At 55.4% G+C, this 21,235-nt stretch overlaps 1 protein-coding gene across 2 annotated transcripts in view; it reads left to right on the forward strand.

Annotated features, from left to right (window-relative positions):
- The window catches only part of PPARGC1B (PPARG coactivator 1 beta), a 110,608-nt gene that overhangs the window by 80,897 nt on the left and 8,476 nt on the right, over positions 1-21,235 (forward strand). Inside the window, exons 3-11 of one of the 2 annotated variants that reach the window (XM_059174013.1) lie at positions 3,870-4,091; positions 7,483-7,599; positions 8,626-9,778; positions 10,674-10,710; positions 11,299-11,363; positions 12,485-13,277; positions 16,317-16,392; positions 18,382-18,503; positions 21,017-21,171. In XM_059174013.1, the coding sequence (XP_059029996.1) occupies positions 3,870-4,091; positions 7,483-7,599; positions 8,626-9,778; positions 10,674-10,710; positions 11,299-11,363; positions 12,485-13,277; positions 16,317-16,392; positions 18,382-18,503; positions 21,017-21,171 (2,740 nt within the window). Of the gene's footprint in view, positions 1-3,869; positions 4,092-7,482; positions 7,600-8,625; positions 9,779-10,673; positions 10,711-11,298; positions 11,364-12,484; positions 13,278-16,316; positions 16,393-18,381; positions 18,504-21,016; positions 21,172-21,235 lie in introns of those variants that run through there. The other variant, XR_009353792.1, reaches the window with a different exon arrangement.

The raw sequence follows: 21,235 nt of genomic DNA on the forward strand, positions 1-21,235 counted from the left end.
CGATCACTTGCGTTGAATGAAGGAATTGATGGAGATACTTTCTTACCTGCCAAGGACAAGATGTGGCCCATTCCACAAGCCTCAACTTGCATCATGGTTTCTCCCTCATTCACAATCCTGGTTTTCTCATTTGGCCAGTGAGAATCCTGGGGCCGTGCTGCCTGGGTCAGAGCTGTGTTCCCCCAGTCAGACAGTGCCACTGCTGTGGAAATAGACTTGGAACATGGAGGACAAGCCACTGTAACAGGGTTAACAGCCCCTCAGGGGCGGGGATGGTACCCTCCGTGTGTCTGTGTTTCCAGAATCCTCTGGCCAGGACCACAACCATCACTAAGTATTTTTGGAGGGAGCAGGCATTGGGTTGTTCTGTCAATTTGCTCTGTGGTCTTGGGCCAGTTGGTGTTGGGCTGCTGGGTGGGGCCTCAGTTTCCCCATGTGGGGAATGAGGAAGGAACGTGGTAGATTCTTGATCTGTGGTTCTTGATCCGTGGAGGGGAGCGTCATCAGGTCCTTTTAGACTCTGATGAAATCTCTGTGCCCACTGTTGGAAAAAAAGGAGGGAAAACTGATTCCCTGGCTGTTTTGGAGCGTGGTTGAATCCCCTGGACAGGGAAGATTTTGGAGTGTTCTTTTGGCTTGCATAGCAGAAATCCTATTCCATGTCCCTCTGGAATTCAGGCCCCTCCTAGGCCTTCAAAGTGAAACATTTTCCCTGGGATTTCTTGAAGATTCCTTTTCCTCTGGCTTGAGAGCTGCTCAGGAAGGCTGGGGTGGGGCCGAGGCTATTAATATCCCTTGCTTCCCTGATTAACTCTCCATTAATTTGCACTCGGCTTCTAAGCGGAGTGGGGAAAGCCTGGCCAGTGGGCCCAGGGAAGAAGAGAGGGTGGCATGGGCCCTGTGATCCATTGTCCTGGGTGCTGACGGACTCCGTGGACGCCGTGGGCAGATTGGCCTTCCTTCCCGGCAGGGTCAGGGCCTCCAACCCCGCTGGCTGTTCCTGAGCCAGAGCAGCCCGGGGACGGGGGGGAGGTCTTCCGTTACTCGCTTCGTTTTGGCCCACCCTGTTGGGTGCTTCCTGAGGTCTTGGCTGTTTTGTATCCATTTTTGCACAGTGCCTCGCACACAGTGAATCCTACCGCCACCCTGACTTGCTGTGTGACCTTGTCCAGTCTGTTTCCCGGACCTTGCCCTCGCCCCTGCTATTAAAAAATGGCATTTTATGGCATTTTTGCCATTAAAAAAATGGCAAATAGGTTTCCTCGTAAGAAAATGAGGAATGGTAATTACTGCCTGGAGGGCTCTGTTAAAGATGTTGGTGTGGGGGCACCCAGGTGATGCAGGCAGCGGAGGGTCCGACTCTTGATTTTGGCTCAGGTCATCTTCTCAGGGTCATGGGATCGAGTCCTATGTCCATCTCTGTGCTGGGCGTGGAGCCTGCTTAAGGTTTTCCTCTCTCCCTTTGCCCCTCCTCCTCCCTCTCTTAGAAAAGACACTAGTGTGGAAAGAACAAGAGCCATAGTTGGTGAGTGATAGGGGGGCGAGAGGCAGCGGCCACTCATGGGGCCCACATTTAACAGTCCTGGCCATTACATGATCCCTGAAGGATCCAGTTCTGATGTGTGTGATAATTCGTAGTATCTCTGGGCCATTGGCTGTGGTCCCTGGGAGAAAGGGAATTCTCCTAACGTCCAGTGTCGGTGATATCATTTCTGAAGAACTTCCCTCTAGAGTCTCTCCTTTGAGACGCTCATCTCGGTCTCTCCTGGTGGCCAGAATTCATTGTTTGGTGCGTTTGTTGTTCTCTTCGGCAAATCTTCCTGGAAGCCACCTGCCCCAGATGCTGAGCTAGGCTTGGGAGATTTGCTCGCAATCACCCCATGGTGGCAGAGCCCCCTGTGGTCACGCCCCAGAGTGATCACCGGGTCCCTGGTTCCAAGGTCTTACTTCACTGCCTGCCAGGCCGGACGGATTGCTCTGGGAATAGCGGGGACTCTGGCCTGAGGGGGTTGGTGGTGGCGGCGGCCGGGGAACTGGGGGGAAACAGTCAAGATGAGCCCATCGCATTCTCAGGCCAGAGTCCGCGGGTCCGGATCTGCCCTTGTGTGTCCTTCCTCTCCCCCACCCCCCACACTCCCCAGGGCCTGGGTCAGGCCCAACCAAAACCTTCTTTTGACCTTTCTTTTATTTTAGCTCTGTTCCAAAAATGACAAACGCGTTTGTTCTCTTCGCCCCACGTCCCCCCTTCGAGTTACGCAGCTGCTGCCGCGGTTGTAAGGCCTGGAACGGGCTGAGTGCAGCCAGAAGGCTGTCACGAGATGCAAATTTCAGATGCACTTCCTGAAGAAAGGATAAACAGCCTGACCTGGGATGGGAGAGAGTGCCGGCGGAGGCCTTGTGTGACCGCATGCGCCTCCGGCCAGAACAGGCCCAGCAGGCAGTGCCCACTCAGCGAGGGGCTCGCTGCCTCACCGGGGAGCTGTGCGATCGCCACGCTCCGGGGCCTCTGGTCACCGGGGCCAGCGGGCTGTGGGTGGGCGGGCTGGGTACATGCTGACCCTCATCATTTTAGATTGGAAAAGCTTAAGTCTCCGCTCATCTGGGCCATCATGGGCTTGGGGGAGTCCTCCTCTGTCTTGGATTTGCTCTGCAACCCTGGACACCTTGTTCAGCCTCCACGAGCCTCAGTTTCCCCAACTGCAAAATGGAGATTGGAGTAGAACTCCCATCATAGAGGGTCTCCCCTCCCTACCCCCGCCCAGCTAGCCTGTGAATCTTCACCACGTTCCCTCCATAGCAGCTCCCGTTTCCTTTCTCCCTAGGCTTTCGTTCTCTAAAATGCTCTTGTTTATGCCCTTGTTGGAGTCTGTTCTCCGCTGGTAAGGATGCTCCATGGGGGCAGGGGCTGCACTTGTCTGGGTGCGCAGTAGGACCGGTGCCCCGACCATGCAGGGTGCAGAATAGCCATTCAGTACGTGTGTGTGTGGGCGGGGGGAGGGAGGGAGGGAATGCCGCTGCCACCACTACTGTCATCCTAGGAGTAAAGGAGGCAGTGGTCCGGAGTGCTTCTTACACACCGGGCACCATTTGCCAGGCATCTTGATCTACATTAACTCAACTGAAGTTAGGTCCTCAACCATGACCTTAAGAAATAGATACTGTTGTTGCCTGGGACAGATGAAGAAATGAAGTCACTTGCTCGAGAACCCGTGATTGATAAGTGTGGGATCTGAGATGCAACCCCAGCCCCAGAGCCCAAGCTCCTGACCCCTCCTGATTGGTGAGCAAGGCCGAGGAACCCACTGGGAAGCGGCAGCTGTTTTATTACTGCTCTCGTTATCACTGTCATGGCCAACCCCGCAGCTTCCAGCCCGTACATGGCCAGCCTGGGCCCAAGCATCAGCGGGGCTGGGAGGCTGCCATGGGATGCCATTCCCAGAAGCAGAGAGCTGCAGGGGCCCAGGGCTGGGTCCCGGGAGTTAGAACAGGAGGCTGTGGTGTGGAGCCACTGTCCGTGGTAAAGGGGACAGCAGGTGTCTTTCAGGTGGACAGCCCTGTGCCCACATTGATGACAGCAGAGCCAGAATTGGGGCTCCCAGTCTGAGGCTCTTTCCAGGATCACCTGCTGCCTGCGTGCAAACTTCTATGATTCCTGGAGTCGATAACATATTTCTCAGGCATCTGCTGGCCCGATGATACTGAGCGATCTGAGTGGGGGGAGGGACAGGAGAGGACTTGGCAGTGGGGTGATGGTGGGGCAGTTGCCTGTGCAGACCGGATTCCCACTAAGGGGACGTGAAACCGGCCGAGCCCCGGGTGCTGACTAACCGTGTCCTTCTCTGCTCCACACTGTGCGCTCCTCACTTCAGATCATCGACAGTGAGAATGAGGCCCTCCTGGCAGCGCTCACCAGGACCCTGGACGACATCCCTGAAGATGACGTGGGTCTGGCTGCCTTCCCGGCTCTGGACGGGGAGGATGCGCCTTCCTGCACTTCGGCTTCACCCGCCCCCTCCTCTGCACCTCCCAGCCCCAGCCCCTCGCTGGAGAGGCCCCAGGCCCCGGCGCCTGAAGTGGACGAGCTCTCGCTGGTGAGCACTTGTTTCTAGTGGACGTGGTGGTGTCTGGTTGTAGGGGTCGTTGTGTGCAGGGGAGATGGCGCCAGCCCCTGCAGGGCTCTCTGTGCGCAGCCTGGAAGGGCTGCCAGGAAGGCCTCTCCGGGCCTCACCTTTCCCACCGGTACAGCTGAGCTAACTGCAGAAACTCCCCCTGTACTCTGTAGGTCCTTTGGGATTTCATGGACTCACCTTCCTTGTGTGGTTAACCCTCAGAGTCACACGTAAACCTTTTCCTAAAGGTTACGCCGTATACACGCAGTAAAAATGCAAACAGGAAATGTGGATCCTTCAAAGCAAAACCTCCTTACCCCTCCTGCAGTTGCGTTCTCCTTGCCTGGCGGTAACCATGGTTACTGATCTGTTTTGTGACTTTCCTCTTCTACTTTTTTTGTTGTTGTTGTTTAAACACTGTAAGAGAAAGTCTGCCTTATACACTGCTCTGCACCTTTTCTCAGTGAACTGTGTGCCTTGAATACTCAGATGAGCCCAGGTCTCTCTGCTCCGTCCTTTTTGTCAGCTGCATAATGTTCTTCCGTAAGGACGTACCGTAACTTGTTGAACGTGTCCCTGGTTGGTGGGGATTCATGTTGTTCCAACTCTCACTGCTGCACCGCTGTGGTCAGTGCCCTGGCACAGCCCTTTGTCTCCTCTCAGTGGAATTCCTGGGCCTACAGATACCCGATGTTTCCGTTTAGAAAGCTAGTTCCAGGTTATCCTCCACAGAGTTCAGACTGGTTGCTGCTCCCACCAGCGGAAGTTCAGTGCCGTCTGTGAGTACACGTGGAACGGGGGAATGTGCACAGGGCATTGCAGTTTTGGGGGTAGAAGCTCTCAGCTTTTATCACATCCTTAAAGGAATCCAGAGTTACTGAAAGCAGTTGCCCCTAATTCTGGCCGAGGGTTCCGGAAGCCGGAAGCTGAGAGTTCATGGGGCGTGTGAAGTCCAGCTTCACTCACCTATCTTGGGCTCCCTGCCCTGGTGCTACAGCTCCTGGGGGCTGGCAAGACCCAGCTGGAAAATCAGAGCTTATTGAGCTGGGAAGGGTTTCAGGTCATGGAAAGTTCTGAGCAGAAAGGCCTTTGGTGACTTATCAAGGGCAGCTCTAGGGAAACTGAGGCCCAGAGCAGGGAAGGAGTCTCCTCTGGCCAACATAGCAAGTCCGTGTTCTGACTTCTGGTCCAGAATCCTTATCCTTCTTTTCCACTGCCTGCAAGTTCCTTGGAGTGGCGTGAGACAATTAGTAAGCACCTGCTGTGTGCTAGGCACGAGAGAATACGTTTGGTCCCACGTTGCGGCTTCTGCTGACGGGAATCCGACTGGGTTTGAATCTCAGCCCCACCAGTTAGTGCTTGTGAGTCCTTTAGACCCCTCATCTCTCTGACTCAGCTTCCTGGTCCATAAGGTGAGGTTAATCATGGGGCTTATCTCAAAGGCTGTTAGGAGGAGTGCAGAAAATGCACGGAGAGCATTTAGAACAGTTCCTGGCACATAGAAGTTGCTCAATAAATACTATCTAAGTAATAGTGCTGGCGGTAGTACTACCAAGAGGAGTTCTCTGTGTGGGTTCTCTGGGAGAGGCATCAAACCCCAGAGAGGCAGAGAGCGACCCCTGCTGGCCACAGGGTATTTCTTCCATGCCTCAGACTGCCTTTCCCCCATGTCTGCTGCACACGTCAGGCCCTGTGCTAGACGCACAGGAAACAGACTCACTGTCTAGATTCCCAGCATACCCACAGCGTTCAGAAAGGCCCTGAGAAGGGATCCAGATGTCCAGTTCTTAATTGGGAGTCATGAATCCCAGAGAGTCCACCAGTGGACTGACTGCAACCCATCATGGACCTCTACATCTCTGTGTGTCTGAGGTCAGCAGCTTCTGTCTTACCCCATGAGAAACTCCCGAGTCAAAAAAAGGTTCATAACCAGTCATTTAGTGTTCTTGCTGCCATTATGCCCACGGAGAAACCAAGGCCTGGAGGACTCACTTAACGTCTCATAGTGAATGGGACTGAGCTGGACATAACCAGGTCCCTTCCCGCCAGCCCGGGGATCTTTCCCTGTCCATGTCAGAGAATCACAGAGCTGTCTGTGTTGGTTTGAGGTCTAGGTGGGGGTAGTGAGAAGCCTCAGCTCTTAAGGGAGTGAGGAGTGGTCTTTTCTCTGGTGCCTGAGCCTTTGATGCTCCTTGCTTGGGTGATCTGGGGGGCATATCCCCGCCCTTTTTTTTTTTAAAGATTTTATTTATTGGACAGACAGAGATCACAAGTAGGCAGAAAGGCAGGCAGAGAGAGGAGGAAACAGGCTCCCTGCTGAGCAGAGGGTCTGATGCGGGGCTTGATCCCAGGACCTTGGGATCATGACCTGAGCCGCAGGCAGAGGCTTTAACCCACTGAGCCACCCAGGTGTGGGGGTGGATATCAGTGCTGTAGTGAAAACCCAGCATGCTTCCTGACTTGTCCTCAGTCTTGCTGGGGTGGGATCCCTGGTGGAATTTTCAGGGGGTGCTCAGCTCCCTCTTTTTACCAGGGTGCACCGTGCCTCTGCCCTCTGGGTGCAGAAGTGTAAGCATCTCAGCAGTTCTTCTAGAAAAATTAGAAAAGCTACATAAGCTTGGGTATGCTTCCGCCTGTGTAAAAATAGTCAGGTGTGTCGGAGGTGATAGGTACATAACGTTTGTGTATTCGAATTCCACCTCGGGCCCGGGTCACAGGAAGGTGGTTCATAGTCATTGCCTCAGGGAAGGAGCAAGGGACACCTCAGGCAGGAGGGTGACTTGCTGCTCATCGTTTACCCTTCATATTTGTGGTGTGTGTTTTTTCACCATGGACAAGTATTACTTTTTTAATTTAAGAAATTAACTTTTAACGGTGTGATATGAGTAACCAAAAAGAGCAGCTGGAATCCCATATCAAAGAACCATTGTGTGACTTTCCAGATTGTGTGTGTGCGTGCGCACACACGTGTGTGTACTGCACGTGTATGCAGAGCCTCCCAATAAAGTTTTCATGTCAGGTTTTAACAGTAGAACGGGAAATCATTCCCTGAGATCTATGTGGATTTCTCCAAGTCACAGGTACTTCTCTGGGTTGATAACTCCAAAAAGGATTTACTTTTTATGGGGATGCCTGTGTGTGTCTTAGATTGTTAGACAGTCTGCTTTTCTGAGCTTCCCGTAATGAGAACATATTCTAGGTAGTGAAATGCCCCCCTTGTGTTCTTCCCGTGGTCCAGTGAGGACCTGGGCTCAGAGCATGCTCTGTCCCAAGAAGCTAGCTGTGGGCTCCGGCTTCTCTCCGAGACGCGCATCTCTGAGGCTCCCAGCGGAGCGCAGCCCCCATGCTCCTCTCCTCTCTGCTTCTCTCGCAGCTGCAGAAGCTCCTCCTCGCCACGTCCCACCCGACCTCAAGCTCCGACACGCAGAAGGAAGGGACCGCCTGGCGCCAGGCAGGCCTCAGGTCCAGGAGCCAGCGGCCCTGTGTCAAGGTATTTGTGCACATGTCCCCAGGCCACCAGGCCCCCAGGTGGCCTCTGAGGGGTGCACCCTTCAGCTCTTACTAGTGGGTATCAAGTTCAGTCACCTTCCAGTGGCCCTCCTTGTGTCTCACATAGCTCTTGTAGCTGGTGTGCTGGGTACTTCTGGAGGCCAGTTTGGGGTTCTGGAAAGAGCACTGGACTTCTTCTACACCTCAGTGTTCAAGGCATCATGTTAGACATGGGGTTTGAGCGGGGACAGGAAGATGTGGCCTGCTCTGAGCGGGCTTATTCTGATGGTCCTCGCTGGAGACCACAGTGAAGAGTTTGGATTTCTTCTGGGGGGAAGCCACAGGAGAGTCCACACCTCTGTCCTGAACACCAAGGAGCGAAGCAAATCCCTTTTCCTCCATGGGCTCCATCTTCCAAGACTTTCAGAGAGGTTTCAGAGGTGATTTCCCTGCAGGCCCGTGACTCAGAGCCTGCACTTAGTCCTTCCCCTTGGGCCCCTGGACACTCCTGCAGAGGACTTTAACCACAACATCATGCCCTAGAGGAAGAATCAGGATTTTTTTTTTAAACAGTTCTATGGGGGTGTCACTTAAATATCAGAAAAGGCACTGATTTTGAAAGTATAATTGGATGATTTGTATTAAATGTACACGGTTGTGCAGCCATAACCACAGTTTAGTTTTAGAACATGTGTCATCATCCCAGAAGGCTCCCCAGCACCGCTACGTACAATCCTTCGCTGTCCCCACACGCAGGCAACCACTGATGTAGTTCCCGGTGCCACTACTGAAGGGCATCGTGCAGGAGAGCAGGGTGGTCAGAGCAGGGCTGTGGCAGTGAAGCGGGAAGGGGCGAGATCCACGGCTGGAGGCCTGTGAGGAGGCTGCTGGTTCCTTCGCTCCTCGTCAGCCGAGCACTGCCACATGCCACGTGAGCCCTGACCAGTGGCTTACAGGTGTGGGGCAGAGTGGAGGGGGGCGGTGCGGGCCTCCCGCCTCACTCGGCCCTCTCTCTCTCTCTCCCTAGGTGGACGGCACCCAAGACAAGAGGGCCCCCACGACGCAGTCTCAGAGCCGGAGTTGTACCGAACTGCACAAGCACCTCACTTCGGTGCCGTCCTGCCCTCAGACTGCAGCCCGCTCCCCAGACAGGGGCGTGTGGCCCCCACCCGCCCTGAGCCCCCAGCTTCCTGCCAAGGAGGAGGAGGAAGCTGGGGAGGACTGCCCGAGCCCCCAGCCAACTCCGGCCTCGCCCCAGGCCTCCCCAGCACCGGGTGGAGCGGGCTCCGGCGCCCAGGGCTCCCGGGACGACACGCAGGCCATGGTGCAGCTCATTCACTACATGCATACGTACTGCCTGCCCCAGAGGAAGCTGCCCCCCCAGGCCCCAGAGCCAGCCCCCCAGCCCTGCGGCAGCCCCTCCACACAGGCCAAGCCCCGGCCCCGGTCCCAGCACCCTTCCAAAGGCTCCTGGGCGGAATTCTCCATCCTGAGGGAACTTCTGGCTCAAGATGTCCTCTGTGATGTCAGCAAACCTTACCGCCTGGCCACACCTGTCTATGCCTCCCTCACGCCCCGCCCCAGGCCCAGGCCCCCCAAAGACAGCCAGGCCTCCCCTGGTCACCCGTCCCCCGTGGAGGAGGTGAGGATCACAGCTTCGCCCAGGAGCACTGGGCCCAGACCCAGCCTGCGGCCCTTGCGCCTTGCGGTGAAAGGACACGCCAGCCGATCAGCCAGGCTGCGGCGGGAGGAGGAAGAGGAGGAGGAGGAGGAGGAGGAAGAAGAAAAAGAGGAGGAAGAAGAGGAAGAAGAGGAGGAGGAGGAATGGGGCCGGAAAAGACCGGGCCGAGGTCTGCCATGGACCAAGCTGGGGAGGAAGCTGGAGAACGTGGTGTGCCCCGTGCGGCGCTCCAGGAGACTGAACCCGGAGCTGGGGCCCTGGCTGGCATTCTCCGATGAGTCTCTGGTCCCTGCAGAGCCCCAAGGAGCTCTGCCGTCACTGCGCCTGGCTCCGGAGGCCTACAACGTGGAGGGGGCACTGGGCAGCCCCACGGACGAGGACAGTGGTCAAGACCAGCAGCTCCCACGGGGACCCCAGATCCCGGCTCTGGAGAGCCCCTGTGAGAGTGGGTGTGGGGACACGGATGAGGACCCCAGCTGCCCACGGCTCCCTTCCAGAGGTAGTCGGAGTTGGTGGTCTGCAAGAGAGGGGGCAGGGGTGGGGTATGGCATACTCTACTGCACTGGGAGCCAGGAGCCCTGTGCTGGGCAAGTCCCTTCCGCTCTCTGGCTCTCGACTTCCCTTCCTGTGCAATGGGCTAGTTGGGCGGATCTTCAGAAATCACCCACCCATCTCTGAGTTTTGCGTCATGCATGGGCCAGGCACCACTTTAGTGGACACAGAGCGAGATGCCTGCTTTCATGGGGCTTGTGTGTCAGTGGGCAGACAGGCAATCACAGAGTAAATTAAAAAGGGAGAGAATTACAAGTTGTGCCACGTGCTCTAAAGGAGACATCCTCGGTGATGATGTGACGAGAGGAGTGAGTCTGTAAATGCAGCTCCCTAATGACATTGAATTTTAAATGGGAGCAGTGGTGGTGATTATAACGGGTGTCTGTTGTATATTGGCTGTGTCAGGGTGCTGGTCTAAAACCTGACACAGCTTAACCCCACTGACTCCTCACAGGGGGCCTGGCATAATCTCTGTGGTCAGACCCAGAAACTGAGGCACAGAGGTATCCAGCAACCCGTTCAGCTTGCAAGTCCTACGTCCATCTGTCCACCCCCATGCTGTACTTCACTGTTTGGCCAGAAGGGGCCACCCTTGTACCTACCTGCTCTTTCCAAAACCTCCAGTAGTCAGCCTGCAGCTAATGTTGCTGAGACCCTGGGAACGAAGGTGGCATTGAGTTGTCCTGCCCTTCCCTGAAAAATGACAGAGGCCTTTGGGTCACATGCCTGCAGGGAGCCCTGCTTGGTACCAGTGAGAGTTCAGGGTTTCCTCCAGAGGGAAACGTCTCCTAGTGATGCTTTGTCAGGGAATCTCATTTTTTTCTTTTTCATCTTCTTTTCAGACTCTCCCAGGTGCCTCATGCTGGCCTTGTCACAAAGGTAGATTTTTGGAAATCACTAGTATGTTATTCCATGAGTTTTTGTCCTGATGGGTATGTGTATCGGGGGTGGGGTTGGGGTTGGGTGGCTTATCAGCCTCTGTGCCTGCCCCTGTCCCTATGCCCCTGTCCTCTTGCCATGTGGGGCTCTCCGTAACTGGGCTCCCTTACAAGGGAGGTCTCTGCAGACCCAGGGAAAGCAGGGGAATTAAGGTTTCAGGCCATTTCATCAGCTGTCCTCTCCAGGACGGGGGAGGGGGAAGGAATTCTTTTCTCTGCAGGGGAAAGCTGATCATGCTGTGTGGCCTTGGGCAAGTCTCCTCCCCTGTGCGGGCCTCAGGTGCTTGTCTGTAAAATAAGGAAGGTGATGATGCTTACCATGTGTCTGTCTCCTGTGAGGGCTATATGCGGCTTTCAGTTCCTCTAAGCCAGCATGGGGTTTTTCCAGAAAATTCTCCCCGGGACCCCCCCTCTGTGGGCAGCAGAACCAGGGTGTGTCACAGGGTCCCCCTGCCCTCCTTGCATGCTGGGGAAGTGGAGCCTGCTGCTGATTGGCCTCTTGCCTTTCTGTTCTCCCCACCTCCACCAGTGACCCTCCTTTTGGCAGGAAGAGCTTTGAGCAGACCTTGACGGTGGAGCTCTCTGGCACCGCAGGTGAGCCAGGGGCTTGGCTGGTAGGGTGCCCTTGGGGGAGCTGACACAACTCCTGGCGACGAGTCCCTCACACGAGCGGCCCCATCGAGCCCTCCCTGCCGTGGCACAGGGTCTGAAGGTACAGAGGAGGAGTGTTGTAAGGGGTGGGGGGGGCAGCCATTCAGCTACAAATGGTCGGCACATGAGCTGAGGGCAAGGTTAGGAGAAGACGAGACCCATGTCTTCTCCCAAAGGAGCCTACCACCTTCTGTAGGAGACAGACTCAGGCCACGCCGGGTTCTGTTCCAGGAACACACATTCATAAATAAGGATGTGCCCACGCTCTGGGAGCATGGAGGAAGGGGCGGGGTGGGGCGGGCAGACATGTGGCCCTGGGGAAGATCTGCAAGGCATCCAGAGCAGGGGCTTACAAGCTGGCTTGCGGGAGGAGCAGAAGTTGGGGAGATGAAGAGGCAAGAAGGAGATTCTTGGTGGTAGGAGCAAAGGCATATGGGGTGAAATCTCAGGTGCCCCCGAGGAGGCTGGTTACCTGGAGTTGCTGCTTAGCAAAAGGGGATGGGCAGGAGGGAGCAATCCGAGAGGCCGAGAGGAATGCCAGGCTGAGGGTTTGATCTTGATCCTGGAGGCTGCGGGAGACCCAGAAGGAAGAGATCTCGAGCGTTTATCAAGTTCCCTTGGGTGCACTGGGGAGGATGGAGGCCAAGGTTAGATGCAGGAAACACAGATGGCACTGTGGTGGTCCTGTCCAGGTGGGAGAATTGACCTGTGGTGCCTGCCTCCTTTCCACTCTGGGAGACATCAGAGGCAGTGGAGACGGCTTATTGAGGAGTTGGAGATACCTCAAATGACCTCAAGGTTTGGGCTGCTGTGGTCAGGCTCCAGAGGGACAGCAGGGGGATTTCATCACTTGCCTGCCCAAGATTGACCGTGGACTGTGAGAAGTCCCGGGTCCCACTCAGGCGCAGCCAGCAATGCAGTGATCGATTAGTGATGCCTGCCATTCATTCCGTTGGGGAAGTGGCGGTGTTTGTGCTGCTTACTTGCCTTCCCAAACTAGAGTCTCTGTCCATTGGAGAAGTGATCTGTCTCCACCTCACAGGGTTCTCCTCTTGCTTGGCTAGGACTCACCCCACCCACCACACCTCCATATAAGCCCACAGAGGAGGACCCCTTCAAGCCAGACATCAAACACAGCCCAGGCAAAGACAGAGCTCCCAGCCTCCCCAGCCTGGAGAGTCTCCAGCTCGGGGCCACCACGGCAGCTGCCCACAAGCTGCCAAAGAAGCACCCAGAACGGAGCGAGCTCCTGTCCCACCTGCGGCATGCTTCAGCCCAGCCAGCCTCCCAGACAGGTCAGAAGCGCCCCTTCTCCTGTTCCTTTGGAGACCACGATTACTGCCAGGTGCTCAAGCCAGAAGGCACCCTGCAGAGGAAGGTGCTGAGGTCCTGGGAGCCATCTGGGGTCCACCTTGAGGACTGGCCCCAACAGGGTGCCCCACGGGCTGAGGAGCAGGCCTCCAGCAGGGAGGAAGACAGAAGCTGTGATGGCGGTGCCCCCGCCAAGGACAGTGTGCTACTGAGAGACCACGAGATCCGTGCCAGCCTCACCAAACACTTTGGGCTCCTAGAGACCGCCCTGGAGGACGAAGACCTGGCCTCCTGTAAGAGTCCCGAATACGACACGGTCTTTGAGGACAGCAGCAGCAGCAGTGGTGAGAGCAGCTTCCTCTTGGAGGAGGAGGAGGAGGAGGACGATGATGAAGAGGACTCGGGGGTCAGTCCCCCTCGCTCTGACCACTGCCCCTACCAGAGCCCACCAAGCAAGGCCGGTCGGCAGCTCTGTTCCCGCAGCCGTTCCAGCTCTGGTTCCTCCTCCTGCCGCTCCCGGTCACCAGCCACTCGAAGGACCTTCAGGTATGGATGGGTGGCCTCAGAGGGCCTCAGATGGGTAGCTGAGGACCCTAGTTCCCAGGGTGCCTCAGAAGGGAGGAGCCCTGAAGCTATGGCTGTCTCCCTGTGTGGCCCATGTCCCGGTCAGAGGTCCCGGGGGTGGTGTCCCTGGGGGGTTGTGGGCAAGTCCCAGGGGCAGGCAAAGCTGGCTGTGTGATGGTCAGGAGTCCCCCAAATTTCTGGCCCCAGGAGAGAAAGAAAGCCCACTTCTGGCCACTCATGGCCTTATGTCTAAATGAACTTGTCCCTTACACATCTGTGTTTTCTGCTTTTATATTTGTAAATCAAATCCAGTCTTTTATCTGTGTGACATTTACACGTGAAAGGATAATCGCAGAATTCTAATCTGTGTTCTAAAAAAAAAAAAAAAACCCTGGATTTAAACCGGCCATAAGGTTTCATCCCATTTCTCGGTGCCGTCCCCCTGGAAGCTGCTTTACCTTCCCACAGCGATGATGCCTCATGAGCCCGTGTGCTCATAATATCTTGGGTCCCTGGACTGGTCCGAAAGAAGGAGCTGGTCCAAAAGTCAGCGGGGAGCCAGGCAGAAAGAGTGGAGGTTTGGCATATGTTGGTGGAGACAGGTTGCTTCTCTCCCTGATCAGAGCAGGCCCTGATTCTTCAGCAGAGGGAGGCCCCGAGGAGGGTCAGTGCAGGTCCCAAACCCTCCGCCTGAGATGAACCTGAATGACCACTAGGTGGTGGTCTTGGGTCTAGAGCCCTGCAGCAGCCACCTGACCCTTGTTCCCCTGTGGACAGAGGGCTGGACCCTTCCAGGGTCTGATTCTGTACGTCTGGGGGTGGTGGGGGAGAATCTGCATTTCTGACTAGTTCCCAGGAGATGATGATGTCCCCAGAGTGCCATACTCTGAGACCCAGAATTCAGGTAATAGAAAAATATCTTTTCTTAGAGAAACTCAGCTTTATATATCTACCCCAGCAGCTTGTATCTGTTTGAAAATCTGAATCAAGCAAATATGTGTCTTCCCTTTAAAATAGACGTAGACCTCTAACTGGGCATTCAATTTTGGGGGGTTTGTAGATTCTCCAGACACTAAGGTTAAGATTCCCTGAGCTACCTGTTACTCAAAATGAGTTCCCTCTTGATTTTTCTAAAAGCCCCTCTACGTAATAAGCCAGGGTGATTGGTCAGACCTCTCTGGGCCCTCTTTCTGGCTCCATTCTCCTTTCCCCACGGGTCACTGTGCGCTAAGTGACTTGGCATCTGCATTAGGCTGTTTCCTCTGCAACATTTAGTAGCTCAGAAGCTGCTAAGGCTGTCTTGTTTTTGAAACACATCCCCCCAAGGCTGGAGCTGGAGCTTCCTGGCCTCTGCTCCCTCCTGACCAGCTCAGGCTGTCGGGGGAAGGCCTGCATTCACGCCCTCACCTGCAGAGAGATGGGAGCCCCTCTAGAAACTCCCATGGCTTCTCCTTTTCCTTCTCTAGCTTTTGGGCCAAGTTCAGGGCTGGCTTTTTCTGCTCCCTAGAGAAAATTAATGGGTTAACTCTGGTCTTGCTCAGCTGACAGAACTTGGCGCCTGGTGAACCTGGTAAACCAGTCATCCTCTGTCTTCTCCAGACCCACATTTTTTAAAACCGGTGCTTCTAGTACTCAACATTGGTCCACAGAAGTGTTTTGAGCTGGTTTCATAACACAAACCCCACGGTACCTTCTGGTCATTCTCAGCTCTTTAGGTGGGAAACTGCCAGTCTGCAAATGGATGATGGTATTTGTTATTTATAGCACTTTTTTTTTTTTTTTTTTTTAAATCGGAGAGAGAGAGGTTGGGGCAGAGGGAGAGAGAGAATCCCAAGCGGGCTCCACGCCCAGTGTTGAGCCCTACTAGGTCTCATGACCCTGAGATCCTGACCTGAGCCAAAGTCAAGAGTCAGACACTTTCCTGACAGAAACCACTCAGGCACCCTCTGTTATTTCTAGCGCTCTGAAGATTGTGAGTCACAGCCCCTTCTGTGACCCTGTTTAGCTTCACAGATGCACTTGGAGGGCACATCTGCTTCTTATCCCCATTTTGTGGGTGAGGGAGCTAAGGCTCTAAGAGGTGCAACAGAAAGGCAAGCCAGCAGTTACTGAGCAGCTCTTGAGCTCAGCATTTTCTGATTCGTGCCTCACAAATGGCCAAGGAGGCCGTGTAGTCAGTTCTCCCCGTCTTACCGTCCTAGAACTGCAGCGAAGGGGATGTAAGTAACTAGCCCAAGGTCACCCAGCCAGGAGGCGGTAGAGCCAGGATTCAAATGCAGGCTGCCCGACTGGACAATGTGCTTATCCTGCGTGCTGAATTTCCCACAGACGCAGACGGAATGTGCAGAGCCGGGACTCCCCTCCGGCGCATGCCATGCTGTTTCCACTCCGACAGCTGGCTCCCTGGAGGAGGAGGCAGCATGCAGACAGCTGAAAGGACGCAGGCGTGTGGCATCCAGGAGTGTCCCGGGACTGTGCGGGCTGATGCACCTAATGGCCAGCATGACCGTGGGGACTGCGACAGTCGGGATCGCCTCTTGGCTGGGCACCAAGTGCTACAGAGCAGACGTCTAGGGTCAGCAGCCCTCCTTCTAGCTCTGGCTCCCCCATGTCCTAGCTTTAGGCAGATGCCATATTGAACCTGAGCCTCAGGGTTTGCCTTTGGAAAACAGGGAAACATACGACCTCATAGGTTGCTTTTCCTCCATCAGAGCAAATGCAGTAATGAAGCAAAAGGGCCCTTCCACCCCTCATGGCATAAAAAGGCAGGGCCCCGACGGGTAGCGTGCTGATGAGCGACATGGTAGTTCTCAGGGATCCAGTCCCAGAAGCTGGCCAGATTGTGCAGACCCACATGCAGCCCTGGGCCGTCGCTGCTGGCGGGGAAGCTGGGCTTCTGCTGGCGCTCTCGTGAGTGAGTTCTGAAGAAGCGTCCCTTGCTTCCTGGGGCAGCTGCCCCCCACCCACCCTGCCATGCCCCTCCTGAGAGTGAGTGCCTCTGCTTTGCTTGTTCACTGACAGATGTGAGAGCAGAGGGCCGTGTTCAGACGGAACGCCAAGCGTCCGGCATGCCAGGAAGCGGCGGGAAAAGGCCATTGTAAGTGATCTGGGGCCCCGGAGCCCGAAGCGAGTGGGGAAGAGCAGGGGCGTCAGGATGGGCCGGGGCTTCCTAGACCCGAAGCCCTTTGAGGCTGGCTGCGGCCCGCATGAGATAATTCCATTTCTCTGACTTCAAAAAGCACCAGGGTCCCCAAAGGGCATCAGAGGTGACATTGTGCAAAGTGCGGCCACCGCATTCGGGGGTGATTTTAGGGCTGAGCACTGGCAGCTTGACAGGGCCAAGAGGGCAGGCTCTGGTGGGGGAGCGGGGGAGCAGAGCTGGGCCAACCAGGCCACAGAGCAGCCCTGCTATCACCTTCTATGTGACCTTGGGCAGGTCTCCCAGCTTCCCTGAGCCCTAGTTTACTCATCCGTACACAGGCAGTTGGGCCTTGTCCTTCCCAAGACTTCCCCAGCTTGATCAGAGCTAAAGAACCAGGAGAGCCCGCTCCTTGCTTCCTACTGACCTCCCTCTTCCTCCCCCCAAGTTAGTCTGCGGGCCCAGGCTGTGCCAGGAAGCTGCAGAGGGGAGCTGGAACCAGCTCCTCCATGACACTTAGAAAGAAGGGGAGGGAAGTAAGACGGGGCACAGAAAGACAAATAGACTTGCACTTGATGGCCTTGCCCCAGGACAGGGGCTTCAGGGCGGAGGTGCGGGATTCCGTGAGGTCGTGTACCCTGGAGGCACACAGGTGTCAGCCAGCAGGCACTGACCACCACGGGCTATGCCTGGAGCATCTTCTGGAATCCGTGTGTGACCATTCGGCGGTTGTGACGTGCTTGGCATGAGCGAGACGGACGTGGTCCCCATTCCTGTGGCTGGGGCAGAACAGAGAGAAGGGTAACAGACTCATAAACAAGGAATAAACACTGTAATCAGAGATGGGGAGAGGCACGGTGGGATTAATCATGTCAGGCTGACTGTTGGGGAGGGTGTATTTATGGGGCGGTCCGGGAAAGGCATCGGCAAGGAGCTAGACGCCAGCGAGGCAGTGTTAGGACCGTGGGGCAGAGGCAGCAAAGAACCTTGTCGGTGGAAGGAGCTGCCAGGAGCCTGGGTGTGGGGGAGGGCATTCCTTCACTGAGCAGAACCCGCTTCCCTGTCGCTGACGGCGCAGCCCACCCGTGGCCCCTGGGCGTTGCTTTCCACCCCTGACTTCTGTGAGATGAGAATGGGAAGGCTCCAGAATCACTGGCGTTACCCTCTTCCCAGAGAAACCTGTCCAAACCAGAACCTGCCCGTTTTAGCCACCAGAGCACGGCTTTCCGGGAACGCCGCTAGAGCTGACCTAGTGGGTCAGAGCAGCTCTACTGCCAGCGGTGGCTTGAATGGGATCCAGTCAGAGCAGAGGAGAGGAGGGGACATTCCAGTCTGGGTTTCTCCCCACCCCTCTCTCTGCCGGACTATTCTAGGGGCCCACAGCATGGCAGCTAGCTCACCTGAAGTGATCTTAGTCCCAGTGTCTACACACGCTGTCCTGGTAAAGCAGAGGACGATGGTGGCCCTGAGCCCGAGGGCCTGCATCCCGTGGTCTTCCCTCCCCGCCCACCGTGACCCCCACGATGACCTGGTTCCCCATCCTTGCCCATTACCATCTGGGCAACTTGCCTTTCGACTACAGCCTCCCCCACTGCCAAAAAAAAAAGTCCCAGACTCAGACCACAACTCTGGAAGTAGGCAGTTCCGTGAATGATCATGAGCACCTCTCTTGTCTCTGTCCCTTCTCTGCTCATTGCCTTCAAGGGAGCTGTTGCTTCCTTTGGGAGCCATTCCCCACCCGACACTCAGCAGCCCTTCCTTCAGCAAGGCTGGTCTTCTGGGATAAGGATCGTCATCGCCCTCCCTCTGACTCCAGCCCCAGCTGCCGTCACCTGCTTGGCCAGGTGTCACGGGCTGAGGACGAGGACTCCACAGGAGCCCACCATCAAGGGGGTCCCAGGAAGCCAGACAGTGACTGGGCCTCTCTGTGTTTTTTTTCTTGAACAGGGCGAAGGCCGTGTGGTGTATGTTCAGAATCTCTCCAGTGACATGAGCTCCCGAGAGCTGAAGAGGCGCTTTGAAGTGTTCGGTGAGATAGTGGAGTGCCAGGTGCTGACCAGAAGCAAGAGGTGGGTCGGCTCAAGCTGTTGCAGGAGAGGGGGGAGGGGTGGGGAGGGGCAGGGAGTGGCAGAGGGCCCCGTCCAGGGCTGGCCACACAGAGACGCTTGAGAAGATGGGATGAAAATCTGATGATGCCGCAGCCTGGACCTGGAGTCAGGCCCCTGAGAAGGTCCGGTCACGGTCCAGCAGCAAGCCCACGGTTTGCTAAGTGCCAGGTAATTCCTGTGCATTTTCTTCAGCCTTCTGACAAGCCTGTGCCCCGGGCACTCTATCGTTCTCCCTCTTGGGGAGCTCAGACAAGTTAAGTGAGCAGCTAGTTAGTGAGTAGCAGAGCTGAGTCCGCAGCCCATGGATCTGCTTTACCTTCTCTACCCTGGGGCTGGTACAGGGCAGCAGGCAGTCCCTGAGGCTTAGCTGCACATGTGTTCTGGAACCTCCCTGCTGCTCACATCCCTCCGTTCCTCCAGAGCAGCGAGTTTCAGGCCTTTTACTCTGCTGGGAATCTTGGTTTTTTCTTCGCTCCCCTGGGGTCACAGTGGTCATCTGCCAAGGGCTCTGCCAGACCAGGTTGCGTGTAAACACACAACTTCGATGTCAAAGCTTGGTCGGTTTTGAGGTAATGCGGAAGTATCTCCCATTGCGTTTGCCAAGTAGATGATTAAGGTTTTTAAATTCTAACTTAACGCTATTTTTAGAAAGCTTCAATGAGAAAATAATTTCTGTGTAGGGATCATTACACACTTCATATTCATTAAGGCGGCTACGGAACATTCCGGGTGTTGACAAGGGTGGGCGGAAATCAGAACCCTTGCGCACGTTGGCAGGAATGCAGACTGGTGTGGCGGTGCCTGAAAAAATGAAACGGATAGTTACCGTATGATCCAGCAATCACACTGCTGGGTAAATACTTCAGAGACTGGAAAGCAAGATCTCAAAGAGATATTTGCACGCCCATGTGAATAGAAGCTTTATTCACAATAACCAAGAAGTGGAAACACTGCAAGTATCTGTTGACTCATGAACGGATAAACAAAATGTAGTCTTTGCCTACCATGGAGTATATTATTCAGCTTTAGAAAGGGAGGAAATCCTGTCTCGTGCTGCAAGCGTGGATGAACCTTGATAATCGTAACCTCTTTATGCTCCATGAAATCGGCCTTCTTAGAAAGACACAGGTTGCATGATTCCATTACGTGAGGTATCTGGAGTCAGGCAGAGTCCTGGAAACGACAAGCAGAGAGAGGGGAGGTCTGTTCTCAGCCGAGTGAATGTACTTAACACACTACTGTGTGTTAAAGCGGCTACTGAACTATCCGCTTGTTTGAGAGGTGGTATATTTTATGTTTGGTGTTTTTATCACAATTAAAAATAAAAGAGAAAGTCATTGTACAAGTAGAATCTAAAGATGGTACATTTTATGTTTGGTGTTTTTATCACAATTTAAAAAAAGAAAGTCACTGCACAGTTTGAAGTTTGAAGTTTGAAGTTTTGCGTAATCCTCAGGGCATCAGAAAGAACAAAGAACATGAAAAACAGAGCGAGCAGTCCTGGACGTTTCAGGAGGCAGAAGGGGTCCCACTTTGGCCTCGTTCAGAGAGGTGTTGGGAAATGTGATTCAGCCAAGTGTTTCTTGGGCGCCCAGTGTTGGTGAGCCTGTCCTGGGCGGTGGGGGACCTCCACCTTGTCTCTGTCCTGAGAATTATACATAGCAGAGGGACTAGCAGCCAGGATGCTTTTCCTTCCTGTTTGTGGAGCTGAACAGCTGCAGGAAGAACTGACTTCAGGTCCCCCTCGCCTCAGCATCGTCCTCGTGCAGGCTGCCCTTCAGTGGCAGAATGGCTGCCTGGAGCTCTAAGCTGACCTCCCTCCCTACCAGGGAAAGGAGGGGTCTCCCTCACAGTTCCAGCCAAGAGCTGGCATAGAGTCTTTGAAGTTCTGCTTTGGGCAGCAGGGTCATCCTCAGACGAGTCGCTGGGAGCACGGGGCGCCTTTGTCAGAGGAAGGGGAGTGGGTGCTGAGCAGGCAGAGGTGTTGAGCAGGCAGAGTTGTGTACCCCAGAGGACGAGATGTATACAAACACCGGCTATATTAGGGGAGGGGGAGGCCATGTTCGCGGCCAAGGAGGTGATGGCCAGCTCTGACTTCGAAGGAGGCAGGAGAGGTAGAGTTGGGGTAGAGATGAGGCAAATAAGCTTTCTTGGCGGGAGTCCCGAGTTTGAGTACCCTACCCTGCCTGCTGTTCACCTTTGGGCAAATTCTGAGCACGGAGCCAGTTTCCTCATCCCTGAGGGGGAGAACGAGCCAGGAGCCACTCACAGGGCAGTCTGAAGGTGGAGGCGCCCGGTCTGTGCATCACCTGCTCTGACTATTGCTGGGCTGGGATTACCGTCCTCTGTATTCGGGGACCGTGCGACAGGGTCACTGAGTCAGTGTGGGTCTCTGCTCGGCACCTCATCGTGGGTGCTCCGAGAGTGTCGACAAAGCTGACTCAGTAACGCGCTCCCCCTACCTCTCCCCACAGAGGCGAGAAGTATGGCTTCATCACCTACCGGTGTTCTGAGCATGCGGCCCTGTCTCTGAGGAAGGGCGCTGCCCTGCGGAAGCGCCATGAGCCCTCCTTCCAGCTGAGCTGCGGGGGCCTCCCGCACTTCTGCCGGCCCAGACACGCTGACTATGGTAAGTGCACAAGGCCCTGGCACACTCTGGGAACACCTAAAGCCCCCTGTGGACCCAGCTCCCA

Source organism: Mustela lutreola, chromosome 5 (genome assembly GCF_030435805.1).
Source record: "Mustela lutreola isolate mMusLut2 chromosome 5, mMusLut2.pri, whole genome shotgun sequence".
Taxonomy (NCBI): domain Eukaryota; kingdom Metazoa; phylum Chordata; class Mammalia; order Carnivora; family Mustelidae; genus Mustela; species Mustela lutreola.